This window comes from Notothenia rossii (genome assembly GCF_949606895.1).
Source record: "Notothenia rossii genome assembly, chromosome: 11".
Lineage (NCBI taxonomy): Eukaryota > Metazoa > Chordata > Actinopteri > Perciformes > Nototheniidae > Notothenia > Notothenia rossii.
In genome coordinates this window covers 9,997,897-10,008,789 of record NC_136910.1, presented here as the reverse complement: position 1 = coordinate 10,008,789, position 10,893 = coordinate 9,997,897, and the positions used below count along the sequence as shown (strand labels likewise).

Here is a 10,893-nt window from a genome sequence, read left to right as displayed (position 1 = left end):
TCAATAGGGGAGGTATCTTCAGACATTTTTGTTCTATCTATCAATCTACTGTTCTTTTTATAACGCATCTAAATGAACCAAAATAAACCAAAAATGCTGCAGTAATACACGTTGACCACTAGATGTACCTGTTCACCCATCGCTTTGAGTATTACTGTCTTTAAAATCATTGCCTGCATCCTGAATGTGTCCATATATTCAAAATAAACAGTCAAATTAATGTAAACTCTTTAACAAATGTATAACCACATTTGATATCCATAAACAGTAAGCATACAGTAGGTTTGAGATGATAGTTAAGTGTGTGCGCGCGCGCCTCTGAAGCTTGCACAGGTGAGTTCGTTTACAGTTAATGAGCCTTGCGCGCTGTATGACAAGAGAAACCAGGTAACTTGCAGCAGAAAGAAAGTCACCGTGAACCGTCGGCGTAAAAAACAAACAAACAAAAAGACACAATGAGTGATTCAGAACAGCAACAAGTAAGTCCGTATCATTAGACTGCTTTCAATTAGTTAATATTGTTGTTGTGTCAATCTGGGGCGAACATTGCATGCTAACAAGCTAGTCAGGTGGTCAGCATGCTCATTAGCATATTGGTCGTTTTGACCACCATTGCTGGCAAAATGTGCAAACATTTGGAAATGAAAGCACATTTTATAGCCTGAAGTTGCATTTCCGGCTTGTTTTTGAACGCTTCTCTTCATGTTGCTGCTTTGTAGTCATGTATGTTTTAATCCCACAGGAGGCTGAGAAGGAGTCCCAGCCTCAGTGGCCTGAGAATGGAGGAGAGTGGAGTGATGAAGAGGATGGGACCAACATGGACTGTGGGCTCCTGCAGGCCATGGCTGAGGAAGATGAGGCGATAAACGTCCACAATGAGGAGACGTTTGGAATGGGTGTGTAGATGTGTTTCTCTTTGTCCATTAGTTCCAAGCTAGGTACACAAGTAATCCTATCTTTCCTTAGATAGAGCAACAGCCCTGTTAGCTCAACAGGCTGCTGGCTCCAGCTTCATGCCCAGCTTACTTTCTCTTATATTTCTGAGGCTTAACCCTTAGATGCACGAGTGACTGGACCCTACACTCTTCCATAAGTGGGTCTAAAAGGACCCGTATTAGAGTAATATGTGTTTTTCTGCCATTTTTGTCATTTTGGTTAAGAAAAATCACTTGTATTATATTTTGGTTCACACTAGAAACATTTTATATTTAATTTTTCACAATTTACCCCCCCCTATGCATCTAAGGGTTGCAAACTCCCATCTTCTGCCAAAAAGTATCAATTGGGGTTTTAGTGTGTAGGGATGAAATCTTCACTCGCAGTCTTTCTACATGTGTCTGAATCAGATCTGGATACCACAGAGGACCCCAGCGTCGATGTGCGTCAGTTTGGAGAGCCGCTGCCCCCACCACCTCCACCTCCACCAGACCCCAAACCCTCACCCCGCAGAAGCCCCCCCTCCCCTCCCAGACAGAGACCACAATATTTCTCCCGGGCTCCTCCAGCGCAGCGCGGCAGATGCAGGGCGCTGAGAGGAGGGCTGGGCAGGGGGCAGATGTTTGAAGACCCCGCTGTGATGAGGACAGTGGAGGGGAGACCCAGCATCAAGGTGATTCAGATACATTCATTTATTATGAGATTTGAGATTTGAAAGCTTAACTACATTTCTTTTTTTCTGCTTTTTAAGACTCTTGACAGTGCCATAGTGGACCTCGGGAATACCATGTATCATAAAACCTTTGACGATGATGTAAGTGTCGCTTTTTTCATAAATAAAGCCTTTTTTGCTTTGTGGGTCAACTAAAACAAACATAAATAAAATGCGGCACAAGACATGCGAAGGAACTACACTCAGACAAAACCAAAAGGAAAACACCAGCAACAATTGAAGGAAAGGGCGTATTGTTCGGTTTAGATTTGCTTTGTTCGTACCGCTAATGTTTCATTGCTTGATGTTTTTCGTTTTAGTTTATGTTACCATCTTCCACAAAGACTAGAAGAATCTCAGGATCAATACTTCAGGTTAGGATCACTAAAGAACACATTCTCTGCGGCAGTGAGTTACCTAAACAAACGCTTTTCTTATTTCATTCTGTTTCTTAGGACAGTGCTATCGTGTGTGTGATTGATGGCCACAGAGGGAGAGGGCAGCACCTGACCTCCAACTTCCGGGATGTGCCGTGTCCCGCCTCTTACTACAGGGGCCGGACAGGGGAGCTCGGAGGATCTTACTCCAGGAGCCCGTTTGACCTAAGAGGCCCCTCTCAGGTGGAGGATTACATTTAGCAGAGTACTTCCACATTTCAGGGTTTTCCTTTTATTGTTATATTTTTGATGAGAGGACCAATACCACTCTGTTATTTGTCGACAGTCTTAATGCTAAGCGAACACATTGTTTGCTGAAGATTTAAATAATAACCCATTGTACTGTATCAACCTTCTTCTCTGAATATCTACAATAAATTAAATGCACTTTCTAAACGGTTTAGTAGACCCAAACATGTCAAGTGTTCCTTCAATTAATAATGTTTTCTTGCAGATGCATCCGTCCATGGTAGGAAGATCACCTATCTTCTCACGTCAGCCGTTAACCCCACGGCAACATTACAATCAGGTTTGTTCAATAATACATTGGCCCTATTTTGATGCATTTAAAGGGCCAGTGTGTATAACTTGGGAGGATCTATTCTCAGCCCTTTATCCTTAGGGTACAGGTCCTCTTCTTCGGGGTCTCCTATGTTGCTTCAATGAACCCCTATGTTTGTATAAAGGACAAACCAATCACTGACTCTAAAGAAGGCCTTTTCATGTTTTTTATTTATTTGACTTCAAAACAACGTTGTGGATCCTGAAAGATACCACAGTTGTGTAAAGGGAGACTTTAATAGAGGGGTATTCAGTTGGTTGCAAAGCCAAAAATTCACAGTCAAAAAAACTAAATCAATAAAAAAAAGGGGCAGTCTAGCAAACGTATTTACTATTTACAAAGAGTTGTTTGCATTTATCCGACGGATGTTTTTATTTTGTTCTGAAGCAGACGGGAGGCTTCATGCGCTGCCCCTCCACCCCAAAGATGATGCAACTTCGCTTCGGTGCCAACTCTCCGAGGCCGTCCGCCTTTTACAGCCCCGCGTCTAATCCGGTGCAGCATTTCAGGTGTGTCATGATCCCGTGTATCACACAGGGATGTTTGATTTGTTCCTGGAAATATTTGTCAGTGAAGCTAAAAGTACCACATATATTTATGACTTGGCAATCTTTTTTAATTCCTCATAAATATATAAATCTCTTCATTGGCCTGACATTCTGGATCCTATCAAATCCCTGGCATTGCTGTGTATTTACATGATACAGTTATAAGAGTTGATCTAAGGGATGCAGCTTTAAATCTCATAAACAAATCCTTCATGTAAAGGATAAATGAGGGAAAGGATTAATACATCTGAACCTAAAGTACTTTGGCATCAAAGGACATGCCATATTGGTGAAGGCTATACAACCAGCCACGAAACTTAACAGAGGATAGTGGAAACATCTCATATAAAACTTGATATGCATTTCCTATGTCTTCAAACTTTATGAACTGAGATCTATAAACAATTAATTTTGCATTTAAAAAAAATGAATAAGCTTAATTACTTGAACCAGAGCCACTATCAGATTAACCCTAAAGTGTTAAACTAATCCACTGTGCTTTTTAATTTGATTATTTGACCCACAGATACCCCGGTCCCGTCACCATGCTCCACCCACAACATAGACGGCTTCTCAGTCAAAAACAACGTATTTTCCAAAGGTGAGTATTCAAAGATTCCAAACCATTTTGTCGTGGCTTCCTTCCTTGTCTTTCCACCAAGCCACTAGATGCCTTAAACAGACCGTTCTAACTCGTTTCTTTCCTTTTAAATTACTCACAGTTTGAAGTGTTGCTTGGCGTCCGATGGTTTAGAAGATGTTGCGATGTGTTTGCTGCTCAAAATAAAATAACAAACTTTTGCACATGCAACAAAGAAAATAGGCCTTTACAATATTCCCAAAAAATGTAACAAACTCAAATAAAATAACAAACAACTTAGGTATTCTTTCTTTCTTGATAATGCTTATAAACTACTTAAAGGGTACTTGTACGGTTTGTGTGTACGGTACGGTTAAAAACTGTTCCTCGACGGCGTCTCTCAAACAGGTTGCCCATCGCTGTGGCTTTAGGCGCCGAGGGAATTGTAGTCCTTTTTATAGAGCGTTGACTACAGACGTCACAATTAGGTGGCCTTTCTTATAAAATCAAAAATACTGGCTCTAACACATTTCATATTCAGTATGTCACACAAAAGGGAAAGGCCTATTTCTAAAAACAATATGACCTCTGTAGAAAAACAGAGGACTGGGATCCTTACTGTAATCTCATGACGGCCAAAGAGAAGGAGTGGATCACCCGGCTGCAGATGATCCAGCTGCAGAGTGAGAATCCGTACCATGAGGACTACTACTACCAGGTGAGAATATTATTATTATTATTATTATTATTATTATTATTATTTCATTCGAGATCTTTCTCGTTTTTTTGAAGTGTTTTTTTTTTGTATCAGAAAAGCCAATTCTAGAGTGCATTGCCAAAAAATCATTTCATAACTAGAAACTTTGAACTTTGTTTCAGGAGTACTACCGGCGAATAGAAGCTAAGATGGCAGAGGAAGAGCTGGGCACCAGGAGCAAGAGGGAGCCGCCTAAACTCACCACACCTTACATCACGAAAACTGATGTTTACGCACCAGGTTAATCCCCTATCTTCACCTTTTCATGTTATGAACTCATGTTATTGCATTTGTTTTGCCAGCCTGCATGTTGAGAAATGTCTACTCTAGGAACTCTTAGTGCTGAACATGTTTTTTCTCCACCTGTTAAAGTGTGTTTCTTTTGCAGTGAAGCACTTTGAAGGCTCTTTGGGTCAGGTTGCTGTGTCCACATGTTACTCTCCTCGCCGGGCCATCAGCGCAGTCAATGCAGTCCAAACTCAGGGCCCGCTCGAGGTGACTGTGTTTATGAGAAACATTTGTCCTATTTTGAAATGTATGTATCTGCTGTTCCTAATACTGAGACATATTTCCTCATTACAGGAAATGAAAGACATCAAGCAGCAGCGGTTAGAGGTCCTCAGTAAAATAGAAAAGGTACCTGCTGCTGATGACTTGTTTGGATCCACGTAGATGTATTTTATTCACCTTCTCAAACAGCCGAGCTCACACCTGTTCTGCCCTGCAGTTGTTCATGGTTCTGTTGGAGGTGGAGGAGGCAGAGAGGATGAAAACCCCCCTCTTGTCTGAAGCAGAAGAAAGGAGGATCATGGAGAAGTCCCAGGGCAAAGTGGAGCACATCTACTCCCAGCTGCAACATCACAGCACCCTGTGAGTTGTACACACCCTGCCTCCAGGGGTAGATCACTGAGAAGTGATGCATTTGGGTTGAAGTGATATTCATTTACTTCGTTTTGTCACTTTTTTTTAATGAAGCTATTACTTTTTGAGTTTGTATAATTTTGATGGATGTTACATTTGGTCAATGATTTTTCTCAAATGTTTCGATGCAGAGATTCACGAGTGGAGTTTCTTCCTTTCCTGCTGGTCTCAAAAGGCAAAAGGCTCCTTGCCCGTCTGCTCCCGTTCCTGAAAAATAATGCCGCTCTGAAAATCTTGAGCATAGTGACCTCTAACCTTCCTGCACTGATGAGCAGAGATTCAGAAGAGGTAGGGGTTGGAATCACTTGACGTTGTGTGTTAAAAAAACGCCAACTTTTGATAATTATGTTTCGAGCTTAGTTCAAAAGGTCAGGAATAATCTTCCATTCTCAAAACCTTATAACAATATACATTTCAGGCCCTTCCAGTGCTCTACCCTCCTCTTCGCAAAGTGATTGGAGGCCTGGCGTTCAGTCAGCTGATCGGCGTCCTCAAAGAGCTGACGACATACGAGTCTCTGACGCTGGCCTGTCAGAACAAGGTCTGAGCTTTCTGTTGCTCTTTGGCTTTTATTTAATGCCACTTTTGCATCAATGTTTTGTGACCTTTTGTCCTTTCAGTTTGGACTGTCCTTGCTGTACGCTCTCCTGTCCCAAGGAGAGAAGCTGCTGTCCTCAGGCATTCCTCTAGAGCCCAGCATCGGCGACTTTGAGACATGGTGAGGCTTTTAAAGCCTTTATTCTGTGATGAATCATTTTAACATCCTCATACAATATTGACCTTTAGGATTGACCCCTCTTAGTTGATTAGTCTGCTAATTGGATGTTTTGTCTTAGTTACAAAGGTATTTGAAGCCTTGTTCCTATTCTGAATGATATGTTTTAGTTAATACAATATTCCAACGGATGTTTTTGCGTGATTATTCAAGGCTTTTATTGTCATGTGTGCATAGCTGTAGTTATGACAATGAACATCGTTGGTCACAGGCAACACAATACAATAGTACAAGTAAATAAAATGGAATATAGTAGAAACAGAATATGATGCTGAAACTGTGCAGAATAGTCTATATACAGTAATTGCAATATTGATATATATGTGAGTGGCAAACGGATGAATGTTTGTTCTTTCAAAAGTTCAGGTGTGTAACCTTCTTATGTCCTGTGGGATGAAACTGTCCCTATTACTGGAAGAACTCCATTTTACACGTCATTTGATTAACTCGACAAAATCATGAGCCCTAAAGAAATTAGTGTCCCTTTTTTATCTATCAGGACGGACACAATCTTCCAGGTGGCGGGACAGCTGTCCGAGTCTTCTCTGGTGGAGCCGCTGCTCATGCCCTCCAACCTGCTGACTCTCTTCTGCCGTTACCTGGACAAGCGCACTGTGTACCAGCTGAAAAGCAACATGGAGTAAGTCCCTTCTTTACATGTTTTGATACAAAAGCAGTATATCTTCACATGGTATACAAATGCAATATTTATTCTTAAATGCAGACCAAAATATCATTGTAAAATATCTTTATCTAGGTCTGCTACTGGATACCTGGCTCTTGCATCTTAAGGTGGACGTGAGCTAAAGAGACGTTCAGCTAATGCCCAGGTTGTGATGAACAATAGAGTTATAGGAGAAGCAAAATGCTGAAAGACTCCTCAGCGTTTATTCACAAAAGAAGAATGTACAAAATGCTTTGATGCTTATATTTTTTCCTCCTCTTCCTTATCCCTTCACATTTTTGCACACCGTCTGTTTCCCCTTTTTATTTCCTTTGTCTGATCGTGTTACTTTCCTCTCTTTGGTCTCCAGTAGGTTACAGCATTGCAAGTTATTCTGAAGTCGCAAACCTGATTTTTCTTTTGTTTTAATAACAAATTGCCATCATTTCATGAGATTGTGCCATATACTGAGCTGGTAACATTAACTAGCAGATGGAGCTGATTTCTTTATTTGTATTCTATCCGATCCCCGTTACATTCAGGACAGAAAACGTACTGAGATAAATGTGTTGGATTAGATATTGTGGTGACCAGGTTGAGGATTGTATAGTATTTAAGATTGTACAGCTGAACCTTTCTGTTCATTATTATTATAATAATAACTATGAAGGTAGTTGTCATAGCATAGTCCGTCAACGTAAGCAATGCAATTTTGATTTTTTTTGTAAAAAGGCATGCATTGTGTCCAAATGTATAGTGATACAAAATATGATGTATTTGATGTCATTTTTATTTATTATATTACTTTGGAAACCGTGATCATTTATATTGCACCCTTGGAGAGCACTTGCAACACAAATAAAAAAAATATCTTTAAAAATGAGCCACAGTTTGATCAAGTCTGCAGAACATTCAGAGCGCACTAACCATGGAGGACATTTGGAGTCCACGTCCTAGACTGGATTCAGATCGTTTCAGAAGCCCTTGAACAGTTTAACATGGTTACAAGTTTAATCCTACATACTAGAATTTGATAAGGTAAGGAGGAAATGTTATTGCATCCGATAGCTCAAACATTAAAGATCCTGTGAACGAAACATCAGAATAAATTAAGATTTAAGTAGGCAGCGTCCATGAAGGCCATGTCTGAATTATCTTATGAATTTACTTAAAAACTAAATCGGAGTAAAGTCTGTGATCCTGATTACATATTCTTTTTTTTGCCGAAGGGAGTTGAGGTTTAACTAAACCAATAAGCCGTAGTTCTGTCCAGAAACGCCAGTGTGTGACATTCCTACAGGGAGAAACCGGCAGTGGGACATGACGTCACTTCAGACCCGTTACAGGGGTTTTCTATACAGAGCTAAACTTGTCAAAATAGAGTTACTTAGAAAAAAGATTCACAAATACACAAGGACAGTTTTACCAAAAGTAAATAATTACAGGAGGCGACTGCAGTGAGGAGGAGAATACCAGTGGTGAATGCAGACGGGAGCCAAACATTGATAGTTATTTGAATGTGGTTACAACGCTAATTCTTGGAGCATTATTTTAGCGCTGTGCCAGCAGGAACACTTTGTAATGATATGTGCACTACACGAGGCCTCTGTTACTGAACCACTGTTAGGTCTTTCTCCCTTAATGTGTTTTTGCTTGTCACTGACCATCCATAAAAAGGCTCCATAAAGTGTTGCCAGACATTAAATATTGTTCTTATTGATATATGGGACCAGCGTGGTTAAACGTTCTCGCCATGTATGGTAAAAATAAATAGCAGTACAGATTACAGATAACATTTGACTATACACATAATACTGTAACTAGGCAACGCTGTATTTAATCATGTGCTTTTTAGTTGGGGGGGAAAAAGGAGAATCACTTTGATGCAAATAACAATTGCTATATTATATTTCTTTGAGATGGTCCAATGTAGAGGTGTACCTTGAAAAATGTTACAACAGATTAACCTTAAACATTTAAAGAATTGTGTCTATTGCTTGTCACAGCTGTGCTGCAGTGTATTGACGTAATATGATTATAAAGATTATTACAGAAAACTGATATATTAAGACGGTGAAAACATATTGTGCGCTTTATAAAGTAGTTTGTAAATGAACCATACTTTGGTGTTCTTGCATGTCATCCTCACCAGTAAATTGAAGTTATTTTCTTTGACCCACCTCCTGCTCAGACCTCTCTCTGTGCTCACAGCTTATTTATTTGCAGCAGTTTTGGAGCAATGTTTTGAATTGAAGTTGTATTTCCAACCAGCGTTAAACAGTCCAACAGCTGGCAGAGTCCATCGGCTATCCACCAAACACTGAGTCAGAGCGCTGTTGGCACTCCAGCCTCTAACAGCTGCACACATCTGGGCAGGGAACACACAGCGACACGGCTGTGTGCAGTCAGAGAATCCTTGTCGAACAGTGGTTGCTCTGTGGTCTAGAGCCCATGTGTTTTTCCCGGTACACAGAGCGACACACTAACATCCTGACCACCAGCTCAAACTCTATGAATTATTACATTAACCGATACAATCTGGCATGTGTCAGTTCATCATGTGTTTGTTAATAGTTTCTGTGTTCAGGATGGGTATTGAAAGTATTAGGTACAAGATCATTTGTGTTTTTGGAAACACTCAGATAATATCAGTTTGCCACAGGGTAGGAATTCTTCATTTGATATCAATGTGTGTTCTGTAAAAATGTGTAGGTAAATATTTAAATTACCCAGGGCTTTTAAGCTTTATGACCTTTTCACCTCTGAAAGGTTTAATACAAACACACATTTTCCACTCCGCACAGCTGTCACCCACAGGAACTACATGCCTGTAAAAGCTGTTCCCAACAGGGCATCTTTCAACAGTCTACAGAAATGTTAACGGCTCTGTGAGGCACGCTGGTGCTTTGAGCTAAATGCTAACATCAGCATGCCAACTTGTGCACAATGAAGAGGCTGGAATGCTGATGTTAAAAGGAACAGTTTACCCACAAATCGTATATATTCCTGCTTAATCTTAGATTACTCAAACTAGATTGTTTTGTTGTGAGTTGGAGATGTTTGGCATGTCACAAGGCTTGTGGTACCACAAATACATTTGAAACTCAAAAGCAATGTCTCTTTCTAAGAAACCATGAAATGGTTACTAAAGATAATCCTCACACCTTGTCAATATTTTCATGTAGGAACTACTTTCTTTGGAACAATTCCCTCCTAACATATTCCCGTTCATGCATGTGCTGAAATGGTAAAAACAAAGATGTTCTTATATGGATCTGGTGGTAAAGGAAGAAGGAGTCATCTGGATTCCTCCTCTGGGGATCATGAGTTTATAAAAAAAAAGTATCCATTAGATGAGGGTCTGCATGCTGTGATTTAAAACGGATTATGTAATTTTTTAGATATCTCAAGTTTGCACGAACACGTTTAACAATGTCAACTCTAACAACCTCCATGTTATTACATTATCTCGTTATATGGGCTTCATGATATCCTATTTTAATTCCATTGTTTGCCTGATGTTAAACACCACGGCAACTTAAATATTTCCAAAATTGATGACACTATGAGGGATTAGAGGAATTCAAAGACACATTTGTTACCTGGTGGTGAAAGTTAGACGGATGGTTGTCAGTAGCAGCGGAGATGGTGAGTGACTTTGTTGAGAAGCCAAGTATGTGAGAGGTCTGGGTGGGCTGCGAGGTGAGACGTTAACCTCTCCTTGACCCCATAAGAAGAGGATTTGGACTTTGAGTGAGGAATCTATGTGAACGGTGAGACATCTTTCTCTTTTTACTCCCTTTTCTTTCTTTAAATATACAAGGGGCCGCTCTCACTAACTGTGTGTGTTGGCTGCGACCATGGAGACATGATGGACTGATAGAGGCGGGAGCTGAGGATGAAGCTCGCTCACACTTTCCATCATTCCTCTATTAAGAGACTTCGCTGTAACTTGGAGTGATGTCATAAAGTCCATTTACGAATAGAACTGTGGACAGGAT

At 40.4% G+C, this 10,893-nt stretch overlaps 1 protein-coding gene across 3 annotated transcripts; it reads left to right on the top strand.

Annotated features, from left to right (window-relative positions):
• Positions 1–321: 321 nt before the first annotated feature.
• patl2 (PAT1 homolog 2) lies at positions 322–7,767 on the top strand. Of its 3 annotated transcripts, none has more exons than XM_079656800.1 (19): positions 322–479; positions 743–896; positions 1,347–1,609; positions 1,688–1,750; positions 1,969–2,022; positions 2,104–2,268; positions 2,540–2,614; positions 3,038–3,156; positions 3,722–3,796; positions 4,370–4,493; positions 4,655–4,772; positions 4,921–5,027; positions 5,115–5,168; positions 5,260–5,402; positions 5,585–5,741; positions 5,872–5,994; positions 6,074–6,171; positions 6,728–6,868; positions 6,986–7,767. In XM_079656800.1, the coding sequence occupies exons 1-19, from the start codon at positions 456–458 to the stop codon at positions 7,017–7,019; spliced, it is 2,091 nt and encodes a 696-aa protein (XP_079512926.1). In that variant the 5' UTR covers positions 322–455; the 3' UTR covers positions 7,020–7,767. The 3 variants fall into 3 exon arrangements, with proteins under 3 accessions (XP_079512926.1, XP_079512925.1, XP_079512927.1); XM_079656799.1 differs by having other exon boundaries at positions 3,035–3,156; XM_079656801.1 differs by lacking the exon at positions 1,969–2,022 and having other exon boundaries at positions 3,035–3,156.
• Positions 7,768–10,893: the final 3,126 nt, after the last annotated feature.

Coding starts and splice junctions, on each gene's coding strand:
- patl2 (XM_079656799.1), top strand. CDS start 456: ATGAGTGATTCAGAACAGCAACAA. Junction 2,023..2,103: donor TCTCAGGATCAATACTTCAG/GTTAGGATCACT, acceptor TCTGTTTCTTAG/GACAGTGCTATCGTGTGTGT. Junction 4,773..4,920: donor AACTGATGTTTACGCACCAG/GTTAATCCCCTA, acceptor TTTCTTTTGCAG/TGAAGCACTTTGAAGGCTCT.